The 26,339-nt window shown below is 41.4% G+C and overlaps 1 protein-coding gene across 1 annotated transcript in view; it reads left to right on the top strand.

Moving 5' to 3' along the window:
- UBL3 (ubiquitin like 3) overlaps positions 1-13,275 on the top strand; it is a 58,260-nt gene extending 44,985 nt beyond the window's left edge. The window contains exons 2-5 of the mRNA XM_071736724.1: positions 2,154-2,262; positions 5,946-6,032; positions 11,022-11,099; positions 11,487-13,275. Coding sequence (XP_071592825.1) covers positions 2,154-2,262; positions 5,946-6,032; positions 11,022-11,099; positions 11,487-11,539 — 327 coding nt within the window. The 3' untranslated portion in view covers positions 11,540-13,275. The remainder of the gene's footprint in view (positions 1-2,153; positions 2,263-5,945; positions 6,033-11,021; positions 11,100-11,486) is intronic.
- The last annotated feature ends 13,064 nt before the right edge of the window (positions 13,276-26,339 follow it).

Raw genomic sequence — 26,339 nt, 5'->3', positions numbered from 1 at the left:
TTCCCCTTTTATCTTCCCTTTGTTGAGAGGGGGGGAGGTTAGGAAGATAGAGAGGAATTCTGTCCTAGGTTTGTAGTCCAACCAGACTGCTAAGATGCAACACATTAATAATGTCTCCTCTCAGCCTTTTTTCTTAAGGCTAAACAGCCACAGTTCTCTCAATCTTTCTTCATAGGAGAGATGTTCAAGTCCCTTAATCACCCTCATAGCTCTCCATTGCACTCTCTCCAGTAAATCTCTGTCTCTCTTGAACTGGGAAGCCCAGAACTGGACACAGTATTCCAGGTGTGGTCACACCAAGGCAGAGTAGAGGAGGAGGAGAACCTTCCTAGATCTGCTGGATACACTTTTTCTGATACAGCCTAGGATACCATTGGCCCTCTTTGCCACAAGGGCACAGTATTGACCCAGGGAGAATTTATGGTCTACTAGGACTCCAAGGTCTTTCTCAATGGAGAAAAAGAAAATATTTCTAAAAATATTCTGAAAATAGCAAAGAAAATGGAACTTTAGTTTATATCCAGGTGTGAATTTTATCAATAATTGTCTCTGACTAAACAGCATTCCTGCAGCTTCTCTCCTCACGATTTCCTGGTGTGCAGCCACAGTGTTACAGTGGCTGTTGTGCTTTCTCAGAGACAGATACCATTTGTCTTCTTGCCTGGACTGGTGGCAGAACTCATATTTTTTGAAGGAGGTCAGCAGAGGGACAGGGAGGGGAATCTTGTCTTTTTATGCTAACTGTTTTTTCTCCTTGCTACACTTTGAAATTGAGACTGAATCATTTTTTGGAGAGGTAATTTCCTTCGCTGACCTTGACGTGTGCAGGGTGATAGAGATTGTAATTTGGATACCTCCATTGGTGCTTAAAGATAGGAGTAATGAATCCAAGCCAAAGCATTCGAGAGATACTAGAAAATCTACTTGGAGTTTCTGAAATATTTGGTGAGTAGGTAGCTGAGGCAGGGCTGTCAATGTTCCACATCATACGGATACGATGTGCTGAGAGCCTAAAGAAGTTTCAACGTGGGAATTGCTGTAATTTTTTTCCTTTCATATTTAATCTGGAAAACAGTTTACAGAGTTCCAACAAGGAAAGTTTTGTTGCAACCTAACTTAAAAAACAACAAAACAAAAACCATCCAACCAACCAAAAATTCACCCAGTTTGAGGGTGGGATTTGTAAAAAAAGTATCCAAGCAGGTAGTCTTGCTAAAAGATGATGCAGTTTGGACTTCTAGGCCAAAACATAGCAGATAAGACTCCTATTTGCCCTGAGCATTGGTAGTGCTACCTACCCCAGCTAGTAGCTGCTTGAAGTGCTAAAATTTATTAATCTCTTGCATTACTTGCATTGCAAGTAATGTATAGTAAGCTCTTTATAGAGGTTATTGTAATGCTATAGGGAAAAGGAATTATGTTCAGTAACTTGCAAATAGAGAGGAGGGAGATAATAGCTGAAGATATGGATGGTTTGATGGAGGAAAAAAATGAGAAAAAATTATGAAGTGTTGTTATTACTGTGTTGCATGTGGATCTAAACCACATTGCTTGTAGTGAAAGACAGCAGCAGATTCAAGTTCTGTAGCAGCTGGGACTGAGGAAGGATGCTGCCTGACTCCCTGGTGTTTTGCAGGAGATGCACTGGATGAAATCAGGGCTGACCAATCTCATACTGGAGACAGTGTGTTAGGGCTTTTACTGAGCCTCACAGGCCATTAAGGTGAAGATTTTTGTATTTTTAGTGCTCTCTGCTTGGATTAATTTTTCAGGACTATATGTTTCCTCTTTATTGAAGAAGATGCTTTTTTTGCCACTGTGTGTTGGCTGGAACTTCTTTTTTTTTTTTTTTTAATCTGCTGAGAGCTTTTTTTTAATGGTACAATTGATTAATTTACTACATATCAGAACCTTCTGGTGTTTACTATCAAAACAGGCAGCTGTTAGAATTTATCTTCCTAGATTACGTGTAAACAAAATTTTATTGACCTCTTTGACCCTATTTTTAACGCCATCTTAAACTGTTTTTTTCTCCTATCACTTTTGACCAATCTTCTTCTGAAACCAATGGCAAGTTTTTAATAAATTTTAATAATAATAATAATAATTTAAATCTTCTTTGGATACTTTCCTAATACTGGGTTTTTTTACAGATAAACTTGCGCCTCATCTTGGTCAGCGGGAAAACAAAAGAGTTCCTATTTTCACCAAATGACTCCGCTGCAGACATCGCAAAACACGTTTATGACAACTGGCCCATGGGTGAGTAGCAGTGTGGGTTTGCTTTATTTACTGGCAAGCTAGAATCTCCCCAGGATTTTCAGGCTAGAGCCAACAAACCCATCTCTGTCCTCATTGTTCAAATTAAGTATGTTTGTTGTGTGTCTGGGCATAGATCTATATAGAAATACAATTTTCTCCTTGCCTTCTTTTTCCCTGTTTCTTTGGTTGGGCAGATTTTTAAATGTCTGGACTATTTCCCACTTTACTACTAAAATCTGTTTACCCAAACCAAAGTGCTTCTTTCCCTTTATCTTTAGACACCATTCTTATCAGACCTGTTAGAGGATCTAGTAAGTGTGAGGAAAAGATGGAGATATAAAACCTCCTGCTTGAGGACAGCTAAGGTAAAATATGGCATGTCACAGGAACACATTAGTGAAATTGAGTCTGAAGCACTTCTTTCTTACTGCATTATTTTGGAAAGGATCTGTAATAATGATATTTTTCCAGGAAAAAAACCCAGACAAATAAATATAAAATAATGAAAGAACATTTTAAGACATGCTAAAAGACCAAGGGAAACTGAGGTTGTTTGTATGAGTATGCTTGGTGTTATGTAGGAATATTAGTTTCAGAAAATGAAATTGAACACTTAAGATTTGTATTCACGTATATTAATAGTTCCACAAAAACAAAGTGCTTCTGTTCTCCCCGACTATGATTTCATGGGAAAATAGCCAAAACACAGACATAGCATTACATACCATGAAAGAAAATGCTTCTTGCGGTGCAGGACTTCATTTGGGTTACTGTTTTGCTGTTGAAAAAGGCTGCTATTTACACAAACTAAAACATTGCAGTATCTTCTGTGGTGCCTTTGTCAAAGAGGTATGCTAGATGATAATTCATGCCAGAAAATCCATATTTTAGGCCTCAAACTGGCCTTTGATGTGAGGAAGAAAAGGGTTTCAGGGGACTTGTTTGTTGTTTGATTTGCTGAGATGCAGCATTATGTATTTAGTAAAATATGCAATGAAGGAGGAGGGTTTCAGTCCTCTGAAGTATTAGATATAGATATAAAACATTTGTATACTAAGAAAACTGATTGTTGTAGCATCTGTGTAGCTACTTTAGGTATTTAAATTGTGCCTGCAACGTAGTTGTCATGACCAAATGTTCTTTGTGTATTTCTGTCTGAACTAGTAAAAGCAGAACTCTTTTTTCTTACTGGAGTTTATTTCTGAACATGTGGTGTCATGTTCCCAGTCCAGCAAAGAGCTTGAAGATTGCAGATTCTGAGTTTAGAATTGGGAAGAAACACAGACTTTTTTAAAGAAAAAGGAGAATTAGATCTGAAAGCCTCAGTTGAAATACCTGCTGGCCTAGGGGGAGTGCTCTTGATGCATGTTGAATTGCTTAGGCAAAGAAGAATGGTGTTAATTTAAAAGACAGGAAAAATCTGCTTCAGACTGGTGAATAGTTTTTCAAAAACATTAACCCACTATTTGTTTTCAGACTGTGAGTGCTCTTATTTGCCACAAAAGAACTCTTGATGAGGGCTAAAGTTTCCTTGAAAAACAGTTTATATGGACTTACTGGTTCTACCACCATACTGACTTGTCAAGAACTTGTAGGAAAAAAAATTCATAAAATATCCTTTAGTCACATGCTGGAAGGATTAAGGGAAATGTCTCCTCCCCTCTTTTGGTGGTACAGTTTTTAGTCAAGGATCTCCTGACTTGTAGTCAAATACCAAAGTTATATTAGGGTATATAATGTAAGTCCTTCTCCCCAGCCCCCATTTTATTCCAACCGGTATAAACCTTTTTCTTGTACAGCAATTATTTGCTGAGGTAACAAAAAAAAAAAAAAAAAAAAAAAAAAAAAGTAAATATCTTCTCCTTGGCTCATTTAGTCATCACTGGAAATTAAAATTTGAAATCATGTCAAAAAGAAATGTTTCAGACTGCCAGCCAAGAAGCAAAAATTAAAAGGATGGGTAAATTGGCAGCTTAACAGTGAGCAAATACCTGTGCCAACATACAGTCTGTGTTCTTTTGCTTGCTGTTTTGCACCATGATGGTGCCATAACTGGCTGAACTTCTTCTGTTTACAGCCATAGGATAGTGGAGTTCAGATTCTATGGAGCAAAACCAAAAATAATAAAATTTGGTGTCTTGCAAAAGATGTATCCTAGCAGGGGGATAAATCAGTTGCTTAGCACAGCCCCCTTCATAGCACAGCCGAGAGGGCATGTGCTTGAGTTGCAAGACAATTGAATCTGACCCTGAGTGGAAACACTTGAGATCCAAATAGCGTTGATTGCCTGATTGGATCTGCTCTGATCCAGAGCACATGGCAGCAGCGCCCGAGATGCTGGCGCAGCCCGTGCTGCGGTACCGGTTCTGCCTCCGGGCGGTACCGGCCCTGCTCCTGCCCGGTACTGCCCACTGGGGCTGCCCGGGCTGGGGCTGCCCTCCTCTCGGCCCCGTGGCTTTTTCTCAGCAGATGCCTCCCCAAACACTCCGCGCAGCCGTGGCTTTTGTTTCCAGTGCTTCCTCTTCTCCCCTTTTCAGTTCGCCTCCTTTTGTGGTGCCAGTTGTGCTGCCTGAGTGTTAATTGTGTGTTCCCAGTGAAGAGGTTGCTTTCTGCTGCTTGTTGTGATCCCTTGCTGAATATTCATTTCGGTATATAAACACTACAAAAGCAGAAAGAGAGAACATTTGTGACCAGCTGTGGCCAGCTATCTGGTCAGATAAGAAACAGAAGACCCTGTATTCACAGAGAGCACATTCAAATTCAGCATCTTAAGGTTTTATGATATTTGTTCTGATAGCAAAGTGCGTATTTATTTGTTGTTCATATTGTGACAAGAACGGTAAAAGAGTAGGAAAAGATCATTTAAGCTTATAAATTATTTATGGCTGCTTAAGCTTTATAGGAAATGCATTATAGGAAAATCGCATGCTTGCTTTTCCCGAATCACTGTTTGCCACATAAAATTATCAACAGATCATCCTTTGAGAAGTTCTTTAAAATGTGTCAGTCAGCATCTCCATGAGAGCCCTCTGTTCAGGCTCTGCTGAACTGAACTGAAAGGGCCACTCAGGCCCTCTGAGTGGCTGCTCAGGGCTGCTGGGGTCAAGGTCCCCTCTGGACATTTAACTCCCTGGATCTGCTCATCCTCCAGGGAGAGGGTTTTCAGTGCTGTGATCTGAGAGCCCTGCTTCAAACCACCCATCCCATGCTCTTTCCCTCTGTGTGTGGCTGCTTCCCCTCGCTGGAGGAGGACTCCAGTCAGGCAGCTAACTGGTGAGGGGGTGTGTGGCTGGAGAACCTTCTCAATGGGAAGAAATCAGGGAATTACAGCCAAGTGGATGTTAAACATCAGGTAGCGACTTGCATTTATGAAAGATTTTGTGTAGGACTTGCATATGTGCCTCCTATACATATATCTCATTCAGTCTCTGAGGTCAGTTAGCAATATTTATACTTGCAGGCATAAAATTAATGTGTTTCAATGCATGATGTCAAATAATAAACTTAAGAACAGATTTTCAGGACTGCTAGCCTGGAATTATGTTTCTGTATCTTCAGCCTATACCCTGTCTTTAGTGTTTCATTAAGCCCTGTTCTTAGTTTTCTTCCCTGGTAAAGGTGAGAGAAACAATGAAAGGTGTTTTTATTGTGATGTAACTGAAAATTCTTTCACTTCTTTTTAGATTGGGAAGAAGAACAAGTCAGCAGTCCAAATATCTTGCGACTTATTTATCAAGGGAGGTTTCTTCATGGCAATGTGACATTAGGAGGTATGAAAATAATTTTCATTATCTATGTTACAGTCGGGCTAAGGGGGATTTTTATTTAAGGCCCTGCAACGTTGTATCTTGTTGTGTATTTTTTTCTTGTTACCAGCAGCTGTTAAGCTTTGGGGGAGGTACCACTTGCTAAGTCTCCTCCTGCGTAAAGAAACAGTTACACTTCTTTTATGTGTCCTCTTTCTAAATGATGTATTTTGTTCCCCCTCTCTTACCCTGCACTTGCAGGGTAAGCTACTTGAAACATGTATGAAGTATTTAAAAATGTTTAATAAGCTTTATGATAATTGACTAAACAATGCTTCAAATCTTAGTGCAATGAAGGAAGACACCCTATGAATGAGAATGAGGGGAAGCGTTCTTGCTGTCCAGTGCTCTCCCAGGGATACAATTGCATAGTTATGCGAAAACAAAAGTAAATGGCTTCACTTCATATGCTAAGGAAAAGCAATTCAACTGTGCCCCCTTGTGGCATGTTATTTCCCACACTTAAATGTTTTGATGGATATCTTTGATAGAGCTATGGTAGAAATTTATGACAATAATCTTTCCTTCTGTAGATCAGTTACCAATGTGTATGTAATATATTATTAATGACTAATCAAAATAAGGCTCTCCTCTCTCTGACAGTTTAAAAATAAATTAATATCTCTGTTTTCTCTGTATATTCAAATTATTCATGCATTTAGTACATAAGTGCTCTACAGATGGGAGAATATAATAAAAAATCACCAATGAAATATTTTTCAGGTTAAGATGAACCTGAAAATAATATTTCTGGACTGCTTATGGTGATTTTTTTTTTTCTGGAGAAATGACTGGAATGATGCAGCCATTGATTCACTTTCTACCTTTACCAATGTTGGCTAGAGCTGTTCTTTTAGAATAGATTTTACAATAGATTTGCTCTCCACATAGATCAATTTTTAATGCTGCTATATATACAAATAAGATCATTGTCAATTCATCTGGGAGAACTCCAGCATTTTTATTTACTCTTTAATTTGTATGTTTTACCAGGTGCCAGTGTGTGCAGCTAGTAGCACATGGAGTATGGTTGAAAAACAAATGTAGTGTTGGATTATTTCTGCAATTAGAGATGATAGCCTTACCCTACATTTTCCAGATAAGGGTACCTAAGGGGGATTTTCTTTGGCATTTATTTCTAGGTGTTGCTCTTGACCACCAGTGCTTGTCCTGTTTAGTGACATTTGTCTAAATCCAAAACAACTTGGAATGTTTAATATAGTTTTAGGGTTCTTTTACAGGGAGATGTGATGATAGCCAAGGGTAGTGGTTTCAAACTGAAGGAGGGTAGTCTTAGATTAGGTATTAGGAAGAAATTCTTACCTGTGAGGGTGGGGAGACACTGGCACAGGTTGCCCAGGGAAGTTGTGGGTGCCCCCTCCCTGGAAGTGTTCAAGGCCAGGCTGGATGAGACCTTAAGAAACCTGGTCTGGTGGGAGGTGTCCCTGCCCACAGCAGGGAGGTTGGAGTAGATGATCCCTAAGGTCCCTTCCAAACCAAACCATTCTATGATTAATATTTTGTGTAATGAATTAAACAGCAAAATAATAGCTGTATGCTGTTGACTCTTGCTTTAACTCAAGGCTGGGGATTTTGAACATTTATTTGAGTTCAGGGCATTTCAGTTCATTGTAAGCATTCATGTGTTGCAATTTAATCATCATGACTTTACCCTAAGTATCTTACATGTACATTAGTGTTTTTGAAAGATCTTTTGCTGTATTGTTTTAAGAAAAAGAATCCCTAAAACATTGGTGTACTTCAGTAATAATGAAGTTATCTGGAGTTAGGTTATACAGCTCAAAGGGGAACAGCAACTCATGAAGCAACCTGAAAAGACTGTTGCTTCAGTCTGTGGTGTTCATCAGATGTAATCCTAAGTGATGTATTTATCTTCAAAGGAGGAGGGAGGGGGGCAGAATTTCTTGCAAAATACAATAGTTAATTTCTGATGCTGTTATAATACAGTTCCATTAAGCTTTTCTATCTTTAGTTCTCCATAACTAAGTTATAGCACTTAGTCTTATGTCTGCTCTAGGTGTTATATAGACTGGAATTTGGACCTACTGTGTACTGGAAGTCACTTTATCAACTAGTGAAACAAATGTTTCCAAGGAAGCAGATGTTTTCTCTTTCTAACAGGAGTTTGGCTTTTTTCACTTTTTAAAATGATGTGCCAATGTTCCAGTTGTAACCTTACATGTCTACGTAGGGTCTAATGAATTTGAGACTCCTCTAAACTAAAAAGCATCAAAAAAATTACATATTGACACAAAAAAAAACGTGGCTTTTGAGTGGAAAAATTTATTTTAAAGAAACTCTTGTTTTGCCAGCTTCTCTGAGTGGGCTGTTACAACAACAGCTTGAGCCACTCTGCTTTGTTGTGTCCTGCCTGGGTGAAGGGTTGGAGACTTCACTAGCAAGGCAGAGTCTCTTGTTTAGCTTCCAACAGGAAATTTCATCGTTTAGCTAAATATTTGGTCTGCAGTTTGCGTTTGAAATAATGTTAAGTGGGGAAGTAATGCATAATTGGTACATAATTTTAATCAGCAATATTTAACTTCCTTATTTGTTGGGCAGGAGGGAAGAAAAGTGCAGCCAACCCACCCTCTGCCATACTTATACCAACAGAGGGGGTGAAAAGTAAATTCTATCAACAGAAAATCTATAATCAAGTGCAATTAAACAGATGGGAAAAGAATGAAGTAAAAGTTTAGTTCAAGTGAGGGAAAGGATTGAGAGAATGAAGACAAGAGCACAAAAGGGCTATGAGCATAGGTTAGGGTGCTCAGATTCTGTCATGGTGCTCCAGGCAAGGAGCTGGAAATGGCTAATAAGAACTTGTGTGAACTATGCAAACTGCTAGATGAAATTAGTTAATTGAAATATTAGCATACTTTTACTTGATTACTGTAAATAATTAATCTCCACAGCTCCCTAATCAAGTCTTCTCAAGTGTCTTGATATTATGAAAGACATCCCTAATGTGATTAGTTTGTAATATATTTTTATAATGGCTTCTCAAGAGTTCCTGTAATGAAGACAATCCTTTTCCATTGAGTTTAACGAGCTGTTAATATGCTCTTTGCAGAGTTTTCAATTGTATCAGGGAATCAAGCACTGAAAATACTTCATCCTTGTCAGACTGTAGGCTTTCAGTAGTTTCTAGCTGCAGGCAGAGGCAGTCCTTCAAGTAAACAAAGCAACTTCCAGAGCTGACTGTCTGTAGAGATGGTGTTTCCCAAAATGCAGGTACCTCAAAGCAGCTTGTGGGACTGTGTATCCCTCCCTGTGCTCACACCTTTTAATCATAACTTGGATTTTTTCAAACAAACACATAGGTGATGAGCATGATTTAAAAGCAGTGTTGTAGCTAGGCTTATGTTGAATATGTGTAGTAACCAAATACGAGCTTTACCTGTTTTGGGGTTTTTTATTACTCAATTTTGAATCCATTCTATAATGATTAAAATAGAGGCACTTTTTCTCTTCAGTTACATTCAGTTTTATTGGACACTCATTATTCAGTTATTCACTTAAAATACCTTGATGTATTTGAAAGCAGATGTATGTGAAAGTTAAAGATGTAAATTGAGTTTGAGAGGACAAATTCTACTCAAATGAGAATGATTTGTTTATTTGAGATTAAATTCGTGTTATATTTATCACTAACTTTTTTCTTCTGTAAGGGAGAGAGGACAAAATGTAGACATAGCATCTTTCCCTTGCATCTTACATTTCTCAGAAAAACAATCAAGAAAGATGGTTCATCTTAGGAAATGGAGAGAGGATACAAAACTGAAGTTATGTAAAGAACTTGTAAAAATAGCTCCTTTCCAAATAATTGGAAGAAGTCAGAGTTACTGAATCTTGTAATTATTTTTGCTAAATATAATGAGCAACAGAGAATCACTTAATTTCAAGGAAACTAGAAGTTTTGGTAAATATTACACTAATATTTATGCTAAAGCCATAAATAGAGAACTTTGTTGGTATATTTAAATCAGAATGTGAAAATTGTAATTTTAGTTTCAGAAACAATCAGAACAAATTGTGGAAAGCCTCAATTTTGCTATTTTGTGTTATTAAAGCCTACGAGGGTGTATTGTCAGAACTACCTTATCAGATTTTTACTATTTTAAATTTGATATTTTTCACATGCAGCTTTATAGATTAATCTCAACAGGTCAGGTGCAGACATCTGGTATTTCAGAAAATCTGTATCATGGATCAAAGTATGTTTTAGGTAAATCTGTTTTGCAGTGGTGGCTCAGTGTTTTGATGTCTCAGCAGTAACAGCTTAGTGGATGAATTACCCACTTTTTCACATCCTTATCAATCAAGAGTGTTAGTGAGCACCTGAGTCTTGGCATGGATGCCTACCTCTACTTTTACAAAAAAGAGAAAGGCTCAGTTTCCTGACAGGAATATCATGTCTTTAAGAACAGAATGTTTTAAGTAAGTAATATCAGGACCCTGGGACAACCCTTCAGCTGGATATGACTTCATAAACATATTGAGTAAGCAGTTCAAACCTAATAGTGTGGCCTTTTGGAGAAGTGTTTGTAAGGGCCTGTAGTGATGGGATGAGGGGCAATGGTTTTAAATTAGAGAAGAGTAGATATAGAGTGGATGTTAGGAGAAGTTCTTTACCATGAGGGTAGTGGTAAAATGGGACAGGTTGCCCAGGGGGGTAGTTGAGGCCTCACCCCTGGAGATGTTGAAGTTGAGGCTTGACAAGGCTCTGAGCAGCCTGATCTGGGTGAGGGTGTCCCTGCTTTCTGCAGAACTGGATGAACTGTAGAGGCCCCTTCCAACCCAAATTATTCCATGATTCTGTCATTCAATGCAGTGCTAATCCAATTATACTGAGTTCAATTGGGCTTTTTGAAGAAAGGAGACTGCTGTAGTGTATTCATTCATTCAAAGAGATCTCTCTCTCTCCTTTTGCAGCATTGAAACTTCCTTTTGGCAAAACAACAGTGATGCATTTGGTGGCTAGAGAGACATTGCCAGAACCAAACTCTCAAGGTAAGCTGTGATCTAGAGGTGTTTCTCACTCAATTGCATGGCAAACAATCAGATCTCTTATAGGCTTTTGAAGTATTTTATAGTAGAGAACAGTCAAGACCTGTGGTCTTTTGTGAAGTAAGTAGTGGAATGCTTTTGTGTATGTTGTTTATAGAAAACTAAAAAATTAACTTTCTGGTTTTAGTGCTTTTCTAGAATGCAGACATTTACTCAGGCCTTAAAAGCTTTAATTTTTACTGTTTAAATCTGCTCCTGATACACTTCTCAGTTATGTATGCATGTGTATAATAACGTTTTTTTACAACAAATAATAAAAAACATGCTTGTATCAGTTATGTGCACAAAACAACCTGATGGCTTTAGCAGAACTTTTTTCTTGCTCCACAGGTCAAAGGAATCGTGAAAAAACTGGAGAAAGCAATTGCTGTGTAATCCTGTAAACCCTGTTAGCTTTACCTGCTAAGTGTGATGTAATATAGTCTTTGTCTTTCATGCTGCTGGAATAGAAGAGGCCCTACCTTGCTTCAGACACCTGTAGGAAGAGCCTGTCTGTAAATCCGTGGAACTGAAATATTACACGAACACTGTCTCATTAGTCTTTTTTTTTTTTTAAGAGAAAGATCTATGAACATTTTCTTTTCTCTTTTTTTCTTCTCTATTTTTTCATTTTTTTTTAATTCCTGCTTTTTGTTTGTTGAATAATCTTACAGTACATCAGTTCTTGAAAAAATTCAATCACCAGAAAATTTAATGTGTTCTTTTCCATAGCAGGAATCACTTTTGCTACCACAAAAATCTCCATTAACTGGATCTAACCAGTCAAGCTTTTTAGATACAATTTGCACTAGGTGTGGTTGACAGTATGTTTCTCATCAACAACCTCTAACAATATTTGAGACACCTATTAATAATCTACAATGCATAATGCAACACTGGAAAATAATATATCTATAATTAAAACAAATCTCACGGCCAAATGAAAGGAAAAACTGTTAATTCATTTCTACCTAAGTCAACCTTAGTGGCCTAACTGGCACAGAATACTAACTAACCCAAGTCTAACTATATATATTTTCACTGCAACAAACAAACAAGAAACTATGTGCCTGTAATTTAAAAGCACTCTGTAGAGGGCTGATGAAACTGATTTTTTTTCATTACTGCGTGCACTCTGATCTCGTACGTTAGTTGAGTGCTTATTCAGACAGCACAAACAAGTGCAGAGAGTGCATTTCCTAGCCTTAATATGGGAGGGGTAATTTCCTGTAGTTCATAGGCTTTTATTATTGTGCATAAACGTTAGAAAACATTATTTACTAATCAATTTTATGTATTGGAATATTGGCAGTTGGTGTTTTTCGGTCATTTTCCCATCTGTACCTTAGTGTCCAGTGTCATGCTTACTCACGAGAAACTTCAGAAGAGTTATTAAAGTTTAAAAAGCAAAAAGAAAAACTTCTGCCATAGTACTAGTTTTGTTTCTTTACATAATCTGCATTTGGTATTAGTGCTTGCAATTGTATTAAAATCAGAAGCTGATTTTTGAAGGCATACATAATAAAAAAGGATGCCATTCTTTTATTTCATATCAATAATTTAAATGTTGATATGCTAAAGAAATTTGCACAGCACTGAAGCATGAGCTAGTTTCATCTAAACCTGTAAAAAAAAAAATAAAAATAAATAAAAATTAAAAAAATATTAAAGATTTTATATTTTTTCACTGGGGAGGAATTCTTCCTGGGTGAAATTACAAATATGTGTAGAATATATTTAATAAAAATCTTATAAAATACATAACTATAGAAGTTAAATATAGATTGGCGTGTAGTATAATAGAACAATATTCCATATAAATAGCTTTAGCCTTTGAAACAAATGAGTCACAGGTTGACATTGTGTTCTGTACTTAAGTGTCCACAACTCTTACAGATGTTCCGTGTAATCGTTTTTTCGAATGATTGGCATCATCATCAGGTTATTTTGTTCATTGTTACTGCTTTGATGAAATGCTTTATATGCAGTAGATTTACACAAATATTGTTCATACTGATCAGAATTAAATTTGTATAGAGCAGAGTTTTAAAACAAATTGTAAATAGCACTAAACATTTTCTTTCTGCAACCTGTACCAATAGACTCTTCTGTAAACTAAATAAAAGAATATTGTAGTGCGTTTTGGTGGTGTTTTAAGGGTTGTAATGGGGTCTGTAACTACTTTTAATAACACTTCTTAACCTGGAAACTAAGCAAGGACTTGATTTTATTTATTGTTTAAAAAAAAAAGAGAGGTTGCAAAACCCGCTGAAAACTGCTGGTGGAATTTATCACTTCAGTTTTATTTTACATCAAAGCAAGTGGCCTAGAGACTTTTTTCCCTTGGAGAATAATTTGCAGTTGCAAATGTCCAGCTGTGTCACTGGTGTGCTTCACAGAAGTCGTGTGCTTATACTGTAAGGCTTTGTGGTCTTCATTTACTCCTAGAGAAGAGCACGGAGAGACCTCGTAGGGTGCTGGGAACTGAGATGACAACATTGTGGTAAAACGAATATTGGGGGGGGGGGATTTCCTTGAATTCTGCAGTGTGGTGGTTAAATAACTATCTACCAGGGACATGTACCTTCCTATTTCTTTTTTAAAAGTTTGAACATCAACTGGGAGCGTGTTGTCATCTTCAACTGTAAAATGAAAGTTCCCCTTTTCCAAACTGCTGAGTAACACAGGCTCGGATGGGGCATGTCCCTGGCAATACAGGATGAAGAAAGGGGCTGGGGCAGGACATGTTTTGTTAGTTAACAAAACTTTCAAGTGCATTGACTTTGAAAAATAACTGAAATGTAATCTTGGTTTGAAATGTAGCTAGGTACTTAATACATTATAAAAACATGAAAATCCAGTGGCTTCTAGTAAAATATTTGGCAGGCTTTAGTAGCAAAGTACACGGAGTTCCCTTTTGTTGAGATGAATAAGATTCATATATGTGCGTGTCCAAGCAAATCCTTAAATGCTACTTGGCATTTAAAGCATGAGCCTGCCCAAATAACTCCTGCAGGACGTGGGTAGAACCATTGCCTTAGTTTTCCTGCAAATTTTCAGAGTTCTGCCCATTGCAGAACATTTCTGTTGTGGTGTGAGGCGGGTGGAAAACTGTGGGGGAGAATTGCTAAAAGATCTGTGCCTTTTTTGTTGGATGTTTTGTTTTGAGGATTGTATATTTGCCAGAACAAAACCAGTAGCTCTAAATCCCAGATGCCTCAGCCTTGCTGAAGTTCGTGCATGGGCTTCTCTTTTAAATTGATTGGAGTCAAGAGGATACTTGCAGCCCATAAAGATTAAAGTGAAGTCTTTGCAAAGTCAGCCTGCTGGATGGTGTGATAATATACTGAAGACTTTGACATTTGATTTTCACTGTTAGGTAGAAATGATATTTTCCCAATGGATGAGTTAATCGATGTCCTGCGGGAAGGAGGGGATGAATTGGAGCACTTCTTATGATCAAGCATTGGAATGGGCTGCCCCGGGAAGTGGTGGATTCTCCATCCCTGGAGACATTTAAAAAGAGACTGGATGTGGCACTCAGTGCCATGGTCTGGTAACTGCAGCGGGAGTGGATCAAGGGTTGGACTTGATGATCTCTGAGGTCCCTTCCAACCCAGCCAATTCTATGATTCTATGATTCTGAAATACCATGAAGGGACCACATCTGTCTCCCATACCACTGTGTTTGTTACCAATCATAAATCAATATACACACGTGTGAGGAGTGATATCTAGTAGCAGTGAAAGTACTCTGTAACTTCTGCCTTCTTAAACTATAGCAAAATGGGGCTGTTGAAGCAGTGTTGGGAATTAGCTGCTCTGGGGAGGCAGAATGGATGGATGGATGGATGGATGGATGGATGGATGGATGGCTGGCTGGCTGCTGGAATGGTGAAGGCTCTGCTGAGGTGCTGCAGGGATACTAAGGCAGTGGTGATCCCTGCAGCCTCCTTTCCTTAGTGCTCCACATTTGCAACAGGAGGAGCAGCGATTTAATTCAGATAAAAAAATTCAGATAAATATATGGCTCTCTGAAGAAGCTGCTTTCCTGTCGTATAAGTGAGCAGGAAGGCAGCTGTTTCTGTAAGTCAGGATTTTCTGCTGCTGCTCTTTGAGGAAGCAAAACTTGTGTATTTTATGGTTCTGTGTGTGCTCTGGTAAGATGTGTTATGCAAATCTTAGTTCAAGCAGCAAATAGGAAGGTGGATATAGTTCTCCATTCAAAACTCTCTCACTAGCTTTATGCTAAATAAATGTGTAAGCTGAAGCAGGTTTTGGGTTGTGTGTGTGGGCTGAATTGACCACTAAGAGCAGTTGCAGGATGAAACTGATGGGACTTCAGTGCTTAAATCAGGGGAAAGGCAAAAATCTGTTAAGATTCCTACAGGAGAGTCCCTACCCTCTTTATTTCTTCTGAAGTACTCAGATTCTTCCTAAATCCTCTATCTTGGCCATTACTTGTCAGTAGCAAGATTATTTTCAAAGCACAGTAAAAGGCCTCTGTTGTTATTCAAGAAGCTGACAGCAATTATATGGTTCATGAAAATCAGTTGTTAGAAATCCTCATAAGTTAGTAGCATACTTGGCCTTCTGTGCTACGTGCATACAGTTAGGAAGAGGTTTACAATGTAACAGCTAATTAGCTTACCAATTTATTATTTAGCTTATTCAATTTATTATACTAGATTATAAAATTACAAAGACATCTATGCTCTGTTTTGCCATAAGTTATTATTGATTTCTGCTTTTGTTTTTAAATTGATAAGGTTTTGGCTTGGTTTGGTTTGGGTTTTTTTATAGAAATCTGGAAGAGGAATGACCAGTAACATAGAAAATGGTGGTGGTCAATAAAGTCAAGCTCACAAAAAATTAGGAAGACTTAGTAGTACCTTATCAAGCTCATGGAATGGATCAGTGACAAGGGAAGTTCATTTTTTATTGTGAAGGATGATGTAGTTAAAACTAAAATTTAATTTTAAATGCAAGTACTTCTAAAATTACCTTATTTGTCCAGGACTGAGTTCGTGGCAAACCTGTTGTATTGAAAGTTCCTTAGGGCTTTGAAAATGATGACAAAAATAACAAGACAGCAGAAATATTGTGGAGAGATTAAAGAGAATGAGATATTGAAAGATCTGCAGTTGTGGCTAACAGAGAAAAATGGATGGAGAGAACTTCTGGTTTTGTCTTGGAGCTTTTACAGCCCAGTTTTTATATTTGTCATTAAAGTGACAAATTTGAATCCAATAGGAACATTTTTCGTTAAATCAATGGCAATCACTTCCACCAGAAGTAACTTGAGGAGAAAAGCTGAGAAAGATGAAAACTGGTAGAATTTTAAAATGATCATAACTAGTGATGCCAAACTTTTTCTCAATGAGGTAGTAATGTTTTTTCCTTCAAGGTAAAAGTTCTTCTGGCACATGATTACCTCCCCTGAGTACAAGCACCTGCACAGCCTGAGCCCCACCTGTGCAGGACGAGTGTACCTTGGTGAGAGTTGATCTGTACAAACATGTTGCTTCACCAGAAGAACTTCTGGTCAGAGTCGAGGGGAGGTTGTGCTTTGCCTGAGCAGGCTCAAGGGAATGAGTTGCTGTGTTCAGCTGGTGGAGAATGTGAACTGCATGCAGTTCCTTAGGGCAGAGGTTAATGCCTCTGGAGTGGTGCAAGATGAAAGGACCCTGCTTTTATAAATTCAGAGGACGCTGGATTTATAGGTAGTAAATGTTTTGAGTCTTCTACCAGAAAATACTCTTTAGCTTCTATGCTTTTTATATAGAGGCAGGGTAATGGTATGAAACGGAGAACAATTTTCTTCTTGTGCTTTTATCTGTTCTTCGAACTGAAGATCAGGAGGGAATAATGGGAGATGTTTTGGGAGCCTACTGTAGGATTGAGCATTAAATAGCTGATCAAAATTCACACACCAGCAGTGATCCATGCCTCAGAGCAGCTGGGGGAAAAGAGGTGACCACTGTCCACAGTGTGGCAACTCCAATTGCCAGGCTGGTGTGACTGAGGGGCAGGGGGGGGTGATATTGGGTTGCTTTGTGAGGCTTTCAGTTACTGCCTGGAAAAAAAGGGGGTTGGGATCTTGTACGTGGAACTGCCTGTTAAGGTTGGAATTTATATATATGTGTGTATATATATATATATATATATATATATATAAACCCATGATAATGGAAGTCAGCTGTACTGGATGGATGATACCATACTTCCAGACCAAGACAGGGAAATAGGAATTATGTCTGTGTTAATCTGTTTTACTTCTGCTGTCTAATCTAAAGAAAGACTGAGTTTCAGTTCTTTAATTTCTGCAGTTCTCAGAGGTCCCTCATCAAGGATTGTTAAGGCCCAGAGCTGCTGAGGCTCTGGCTGTGCCATAGCAGGGAGTGAGCATCCCGCAGCCTCGCTGAGGGAAAAGGCAGAACCCAGCTGCACACACCCTGTGGGAGGTGAAGAGCACATCAGGCTGGAGTGGGAGGAAATGTCAAGGTAGCAAGACAGCAAGTGCCCAGGCAAGGGAACTCTACCAAATCCACACAACTGTACCAGGAGCTGAGAGTTCTGCCTTTTGGTGAAGTAAATTCAGTGGGTGTTCTTCTAGAAAGCAAATATGACAGGGTCTGCTCTTGCTTTAACTAAACCCTGTCAGCCTCTCTGCCTCCCCCTAGTCCCCAAGACCAAGGCTGCTACCTCCTCCTGGGCAAAATGCTCCCACGAGCCCCCCTGGAGGCATCACCAGTGGGGTGGAGTACCTGGGCTTCCAGAAGGGGATCAGGTCCTTTGCCTCCGTGGCCCAACAGTTGATGCCAGCCAAGAAATCAGCTTCCCCACCACTGCCTTTGTGTGGGGACTGCAGGGCTGGGGGGGTGACAGGGGTTGTTTCACCCTTCAAAGAGGCAGTTTCTTCTGTCTGGTAGTTAAAAGCTGTGAGGAGGCTTTTGTTCATAGAATCATAGAATCATAGAATTGGCTGGGTTGGAAGGGACCTCAGAGATCATCAAGTCCAACCCTTGATCCACTCCCGCTGCAGTTCCCAGACCATGGCACTGAGTGCCACATCCAGTCTCTTTTTAAATATCTCCAGGGATGGAGAATCCACCACTTCCCGGGGCAGCCCATTCCAATGCTTGATCACCCTCTCAGTAAAGAAATTCTTTCTAATGTCCAACCTAAACCTCCCCCGGCACAACTTGAGACCGTGCCCTCTTGTCTTGCTGAGAGTTGCCTGGGAAAAGAGACCAACCCCCCCCTGGCTCCAACCTCCTTTCAGGGAGTTGTAGAGAGTGATGAGGTCTCCTCTGAGCCTCCTCTTCTCCAGGCTGAACAGTCCCAGCTCCCTCAGCCTCTCCTTCATGTTAAATATCATGTGTGCACTTCTGTTTCTGGCTGTTTTAATCAACTGAAAGTTAATGGTGAAGCTCCAGAGACTGTGGCCAGGCACTCAAAACCTTCCTGTTACTTCTGGAAATGAAGGCATCTGGAAGGTGTTGTGACTTGCTGCCTGCCTGCGTGCCAGACACCCACCCTGCCTCTGAGGAAGGAGTCCTGTCAGTGATGCACAGTGCTGCTCCCTGCTCATAGGGGAGGATTCAGCTCTGGCAAGGCTTTGTGTGCACGACTTCATGGGCTTGAAGATGTTGGGTTGGTGTACTGCTCTCTGAATCTTAAACTCCCCTTTGGTTTAGCAAAAAAATTTCCTCCCCTTTCGTGCAAAGGGAAACTGGTGCACAGAAGATAATCCACTCCATTTTTTAATTATTATTATTTTTCAGATAAGACTTCTGCTGGGAATAGCTGTCTGGAGGGCAGGTGTAGGTATTCCCCTCTGCTCCAAGAGGGATGATCCAGCCAACAAGAAGCACAGGTAGAGCTTCCTTACATCCTCGTTAGGGTGAAATGTGGCTGCTGCCAGGGAAAACCTCAAAGTTTCCTCTGATTCCCACAGGCTGATTCCAAAACCTGGAGACTCACCTCTCCTTTCTCGGGTGGAAAAAGTGAAAAATGGAAGCAAAAACAATTTTCGTATTGGTAGGTCATTGCAAACAGAAGAGCCTGGAGATAATGAAGCTTCTGAGAGCAAAATATAACTGGCAGCAAATGCACAACTCAGCTTTTCAGCCACTGATAGATATTTAAATGTGACTGGTTCACATTTCTGCACCTCCAGGACATCAGTCTTGTGAGAGAAGGAGAGATGACCTTCTGTATAAAACACCAAGGGCACACAAGCACAGTGGACTCTTCTAGCTGTGAACATTCCCCCCCCAACTGGCCAGACCTTTCCCTGAGGAAAACCAGTGGGATTTGCAAAATCACAGACTGAAGCTTATTATCTGCTGAGTGAGAAGGTATGATGAGATTTGATAGCCCTCTGATAGGCATCCACTGATAGGCATCCCTGGCCCCACCTGGGGCAGCACCAGCCACGCTGGCACCAGGGTGGGCAGGAGGGAGTGAGGGGCTTGGCAGTGGGGGGGCTGGGGCTGGCTGGGGCCACACTCAGCTGCCTGAGGAGGTTTGAATTAGAGGGGTGTGATCCCCTGATTGTGCAGTTTGGCCAAAGATGCCCAAAGGGTTTTTTTCAGCTGAAACCAAAATGAAGTGTTTGTGGAAGGATAAAAAGGTGATATATTGCACTCCCCTGAAGCAGAACCTACAGGCAGGGGTGCCTGTTCCCCAGGAAAAAGGGAGCATGGTTAAAGGAGGGGGAGGCAAAAAAGGCTGAGAGCAATTCAGCAGGGGAAGAAAGCAGGGTACTGCAGTGTCTGGGCATCAGCAACTCAAGGCTGTAGTTGTAAATAATGCTGCTCCCGGCAGCCTTATTTTGGGGGATTTTGCAAGCTGTCATGGTGAAGCTGTATTGATTCCTGGATACAGGTGCTGAATTTCTGCATCTGCTAGTCCTTCACAGCTGCAGTTCTGCAGCTTATTTCTTTGTAGAAGTACAGTTTCTATATGTGAAAAGATCTTTGTGTTAAGAAATGCTCCAAAGGAGGAGAGATGATTTTATTAAGAAATGCAGAAGGGACTGGTGTGGGGAGGAGAAGCCAGGGCTTCTCATCTGCTGCTCCTGCCAGGTCCTGACAAGGTGCTCAGAGCACCTGCAGATCAGGACTCTCCCTCCTGTACCTGCTGCCTTTCCTGTGTTGGGTTATTTGTGCCTATTTGTGTCATGTTCTTAACGTGAAAATAAGTTTTCACCAAATTATAAATACCAAAGCAGGCACTTTTAATCGGCTTTACATTACTATAAACATAGCTTGGCTTTTCAGCCTAGCTTTGGCATGAAAATAGTATTTTTCTACTGAAAATCAGAAAAAAAGATTCTGTATGACACAGTAAAGTTGCAGAAGTGTGTAAGAGGTGCTGTCACTCATCTCCAGGCTGACAGTCCAGCTGCACTGTTTGAACCTGATTTGACAAATAACTTTTTCCTGTTTGATGTCCTTTTTTTACACCTCTCTTAAGTACTGAATTCACTTCATCAACAAGAAAAATCACCTTTTTGTGTAGCATTAAATATTGGCAGTGCTTCCCCATCAATCCTGCCATGTCTGTAAGAGGAGCTGTGTCTCCTTATCTATAGGAATTCCACCAGTGCTCCCTCTGGACCTGCCAGCCCAAGCTGGGACAGAGGCAGGGGTGGTGACCCCTGCTTACTCCTCTGGGTCTGGATCACACCCAGGATGAGGCTGACAGATTTTCAGCTCTCTGAACTTTAGGAAGACCCTTCAATAATTTCCCTGTTTGGTATCTGTGCACGGATCCTGTACCAGTGTGTATTTGTATACTCTTTTTTTATTATTATTATTTTATATGTAGGAAATAGAGAATTTGGTTAGACAGGCTGCAGCAGGAGGATTCAATCTTCTTTCCTCATATGAGAGTTATGCATTTTTTAGGATGCAGTTGTGTGCAGCCTAATAGCTGCTACCTCTAATGCAGTCATTACTAAGCAATCAGGAAAGGCTCAGAGAAAACAGCAGAGAACCACATCCCACAAGTCACATGGGGAAGGAGGAAAGGAGACTGCTGTACTCCAAGCAGATACATAAAATGCTTTAGATTGGAGATGGGAAGGTGGACCCATGCTCAGGTGCATCCTGTGATGACTCAGTTTGGGCTGATGTAAATCTTGGAACACTGGGGTCCAAACTGGGGGCTCTTGTCTGCTCTCACTGGCAGCCACCTCACAGCTTTACTCTTTGTTTCCTCTTCCCACTCACTGTCTCTTTTGGGTTACACCAAGCTGCAGGACAATATTCACATTCACCTACAGGGGTGGTGAGGCTCTGGAACAGGTTGCCCAGGGAAGTTGTGGCTGCCCCCTCCCTAGAAGTGTTCAGGGCCAGGATGGATGAGGCCTTGAGCAGCCTTGTCTGGGTGAGAGGTGTCCCAAACCATGGCTGGGAGGTTAGAGATGATCTCTAAGGTCCCTTCCAACCTAAACCATTCTATGATTTTTCCTGCTAGCACATGAACACAAGTCTAAGCTGACAAAGTGCCCTTGTTGGGAAAAGGGCAGATGGGAAAGGAGGTTGCATTGGTTTTGCCCTATTTAGCTTCACTCCTGTGCTGGTTCCTCAGTGCTGGTTTTGCATCTGTCTTAAAAGCTGAGGATCCACCTTATTTAACCACACAAAGCTCATGTGTTACATGATGCTGCTGTGCAAACTGGTCTGTTAAATCTCTCAGACCTAACTGGTTTGGTCAACTGTTTGAGAGCTCTGGCTGCCTGATGGATTTTGTTTAGTCCTCCTCCAGACTACCCTGGGATTTACCAGCAAATTGGAATTTGCTGTCCAATTTCCTTTCTCTCCTTCCAAAGGCTACGAGTTGTGGCTGGGCTGCCTTAGCTGGGAACCACTCAGCAGTTGTCTGTTGTCTCTAAGCAGGCATGTGCTCTGCTGCAAATATTTTGGAAATCAGAAAGGCTGAGATACTCATTCCTGTGAAGGAGCACATGTGCCCTGAGGGAGATCCCAGTGTTAGCAGAGGTGCAGCTGTATGAGGATGGAGCCTTTCAGCATCACAGCAATGCAAGGGGCTCCCAGCCCATTGAACCTAGAGGACACTCTTGGGTTTCAAATCAAAGTGATTCCTATCAATGGTGGGGGCACAGCAGCATCCTGACTGAGCATCACACAAGGGTAGCAACTGCAGAAGGTTCACTCAAGGACCCAGGACCTTTTGGAATCCCCACCAGAAGAAATGGTATGAAATGGCCTGCAGATTTCTGGAGATCCAGCGTCTATGGACCTGTTTTACAAACTTTAATTATGTGAAACTTCATTTTGTCGAGCTATCCTTGTTGCAGGAAATGATAATGCACTAACAGAAGTAGCCAGTGCAAGGATATTGATTTTTAGGAGTATGCTGATAAATGAGGAGCACAGGAAGCAGACTTGGCTGATCTCCAAGGATTGCTAATAGATAGGAGCAGCAAAAAGAAAAAAGGTACTGAGAAACACAGCCCCATCAAATTCCCACAGCAGCTCATGGAAAGTTTTCTGTTGACTCCAGTCTTTTTTTACTTTTTTAATTTTTTTTTTTTTTTTTTTTTGCATTTGGCCCATACCAAACATGATGAGACCTGAGGCGAAAGTTTCCCACTGAAAGAAAGTCTTTGTCTCTCTTCTGAACTCAGGACATCTCAGTCCTTTTTGAAACCAGAGTCAAGTCCTTCTGAGATGAGGATCCCTCTGGATATCTGAGTGAGTCAACAGCCAGGCTGTGGGTCAGTCTTTCCCTCCCATATTTTTCCTCTGAGGACCTCCTGCAAGGGGCCAGAGGAGGAGAGTGGTCGTTCTCTTGGTGGTTTTTTATTTCCACTCTGCCCACAGTGCAAATGCAGCCAGAGAGGGATCTGGTAACAGTTTCATCTCTCTAGGTGACAGTGGTACCACTTCTCCACCTGGTGCTTGTATGTTTTATTTAAAAAAAAATTAAAATCAAATCCCCCAAAAGCTTTGTCATGTCTAATGTCTCAAGACCAAGCTACTGGTCTAGGGAAGACCATTGTTAGCACACTCCTAAATAACTACAGAAGAGAAAACAGCATTTGAGAAGAGGAATTTGTGCCAGCCATTCAAATCTACACCCCAATTTCCTTCACCTCGGATGCAAGGTCATGCATGTGGCCCTCCTTCATGGAAAGTTCAATAATATTTGCTTTGAAGCCTACTCCCTTTAGCAGAAATCAGCTTTGCAAACCATCATCATCTTACTCTCCATTGGTGTTAGGGCTGAAGAGCACAAGGTAAGAAGTTGGGAAGGTTTCCCACTGTGCTCACCTGAGTGTAACATCATGAGTCTGTAAGAATGGTTTGGAAATGAAAACTGTGCTGGTCTTTGGAAAGTCATGGAGATTGTGAGAGGTTCCCAATGGGGAGAGAAAAGCAAATGTTGCACCCCTTTTGGTGGGGAAAAAACCCCAAAGAAACAGCCAAAATATGATCCAGAAAGTAAAGGGTTGTCGTTCCTTTCTTCAGTCCCTGGAAAAGTCATTGAGTTCCCTCTCCTACAAGTTGGGACATTATGGTCTGGATGAGTGGGCAATCAGATGGGCAGCTGGAAGAAATCAGGCTCACGGGGTAGATGTTAATGGGTTGTGAGACCAGAGACAAGTGGGTTATCCCAGGTCTACTGTGGGACCTGTTCTGTTCAGCATCTTTTAGAATGACCTGGAGGAGGCAAGGGAGTGCTCGTTGCAGGTCTGCAGGTCACTGTGAAGTGAGGGCACTGGTCACTATGCTGCCATCCAGAGATCTGGGTGGCCTGGAGGAACAGAGCAGCAGGAACCCCATGAAATTCAGTGGGGACAAATGCAAACCCCTGCTGTCCCTCTGCATCAATGCAGACCAGGGGACTGAAAGAGCCCTTGTGCCATGTAACTGAATGTCCATGGTGAGGGGGCCAAGGCCTCAGAATTTGTCCAGTGAGGCTGTCTTGTTTCTTTTTGTCTTCAGAAGGTTTCAGGACCCATCAGGAGCCCACGTAACCTGACCAGATCTCACAGCTGACCTTGTTCTGAGCAGCCCATTGGACTAGAGGGCTCCCCAGGTTCTGTCCAGTCTGAACTATCCTATACTTAGGTCAATGAAGTGCTGAAACATTGTCAGAGATAGAACCCATAGCTTGGTGTGTTACTTCCCCTTCCCTGCATGCAGCAGCCCCAGCCTCACTTGATACGTATCCATTTCTAAATGCTTTCCTGGCAATGGCAAAAAATAAACAGATTTCCGTTAAAAATTGCCCCACTGTGAACAGTGATATCAGATGATGATGCTGAATGCTAGGGCTGAAGCTCTTTATTTCTGATTCTGCCAAAAACCTTCTTACTTAAAAACAAGGAGAATATAAGCCATTGGTTGGCACAGCACCAGGAAAAAGCCAGTCCTGCTCTTTGAAGCAGCCCTAGGGAGGACGGGAGGAGCAGGAATGGCTGCAGCATCCTCTGACAGGGCTCTGCTGGGACAGAGAAGGAAAAATTTGCCCTGGTGAAGAAAAAGAGGAGAAAGAGTCTTTCCAGCCCTGCTTTGAATGATAGTGGCTTTGCGTGGTGGGTGGTGAGGACCTCCTGTATCCTTAAAGCTTTCACCTCCTAGTTTGGAGTGAGGCAGGCAATCCATATGAAGATAAACATAAGAAAGGTTAGTGTGAAAGGGATCATTTATTTTCTCTGCTGTGCTTAGCAGTGTCTCCAATTCTGATGATTCTGCCAAAGAAATACATGCGTAATGAGACAGAAGTATGAGGCAGTTTGTTTCCTATCCAAGCCATCTTTTTCCTCTGGCAGATATCTTGGCTTTAAAAAAAAATAATTGTACAGCTTCAGCTAAACAGCCCTGGCTTTTCCTCTGCATGAAAGTGGTCTCTGAGCCCCTAAATCAATATGTTCCTTCCTGTCCCTCTGAGATTGCTTAACTGAAGTTGCTTTGCTGCTCTTCCTGCAGACTGCTGAGCTTGTCACTTTGCCTCTGGAGCTGGGCACTTTGAAAAAAAAAAAAAAAAAAAAAAAAGTGTCACATTCCTGTGCCCCAGCTCAGTGTTCCCGTTTGAAGGCATTTCCCTTTCCCTCTTCTCTCACTGCAAAGCCCCATCCCTGGAAGCTACAGCTCATTCTGCCATTCCATCACCCTGCAAGAGGCTGTTTGCCATCTGTGGCATAACAAGAAGGCAATTCCTGATTAATTGTGTGGCTCACAGTGCTGTTAGGCTTCACTGCCAGCCTCTGCAGTAGAAATCCAATGCTTATTTTGGAGGGTTTAGGCAGGGGCAGAGCTGGATCCCCCTCCTGCCCTGTGCTCTACGGTGGGATGCCCCTGGTTCTTCCCCACAGCCTTGCTGCACCCCCACTTAGTGCTTCACTCTCCTTCAGACAGCACCAGAGGCAACTGAAGATGCTTTTACTCCCTCCAGCAAATTTTGCCTTCTGCTTAGCTGGTTTTTAAGCTTTGAGATGACTTTAGGTTACATCTTGATATAATCTTCATGGAGCCCCTGTGGGAAAAGCTCCTGAGCTCCATGTATTTCCCTCTGGCTGTGTGTCCCATGCCAGGGGATCCTGCTGGCTCCTCATTTCTCTCACCACCAGCTTCCCACCACCACTGCCCTGAGAATCAGTGGGCATGGACAGACCCAGAGGCACCTGGGTTCAGGGAGCAGGGGCAGGGGACAAGTGGGCCGCAGCTCAGCCCTGGCCCTTCCCTGACATCACACTAGGCAAGTGCACAAAGTTTTTTCACGGCACATCTCTTCTAGCAGTGAATTTCATCCTCGATGCAGAAGGCTTTCTGAGCCATAGGCGTTGGCTGTGTGGTAAGAGGTTGGCTCCAGGAGGCTGTGCTGGCACCTACAAGCTTGAAAATTTCCCTCACCCTCATAATTGACATAATTATACAATTACAGGAGTAAGATGCTGCCTAAGATTCATATCAAAAGGGGAGCCAGGAGAATGGCTGCAGCCAGGTGAAATTCTGGCTGAAAGGCAAAATCCCTCAGCTGTGGCATCTGCTTGAACACCAGGAAATTTCCCCTCCTGTCTCTGCCGATCATCAGAGCCCCTTCCTTCTTCTGGTGTCCCCCAGGAAATGACTGAGTGTCCTGGCAGAGGTCAGGAATTATCTTGTGATTTCATGAACACAGAAAGCCCACGGATGTGCCCTTGTCTGGGGCCTGGAGCTGGGC

The sequence above is a fragment of the Heliangelus exortis genome, chromosome 1 (assembly GCF_036169615.1).
Source record: "Heliangelus exortis chromosome 1, bHelExo1.hap1, whole genome shotgun sequence".
Lineage (NCBI taxonomy): Eukaryota > Metazoa > Chordata > Aves > Apodiformes > Trochilidae > Heliangelus > Heliangelus exortis.
This window is presented reverse-complemented; position numbering and strand designations above follow the sequence as displayed.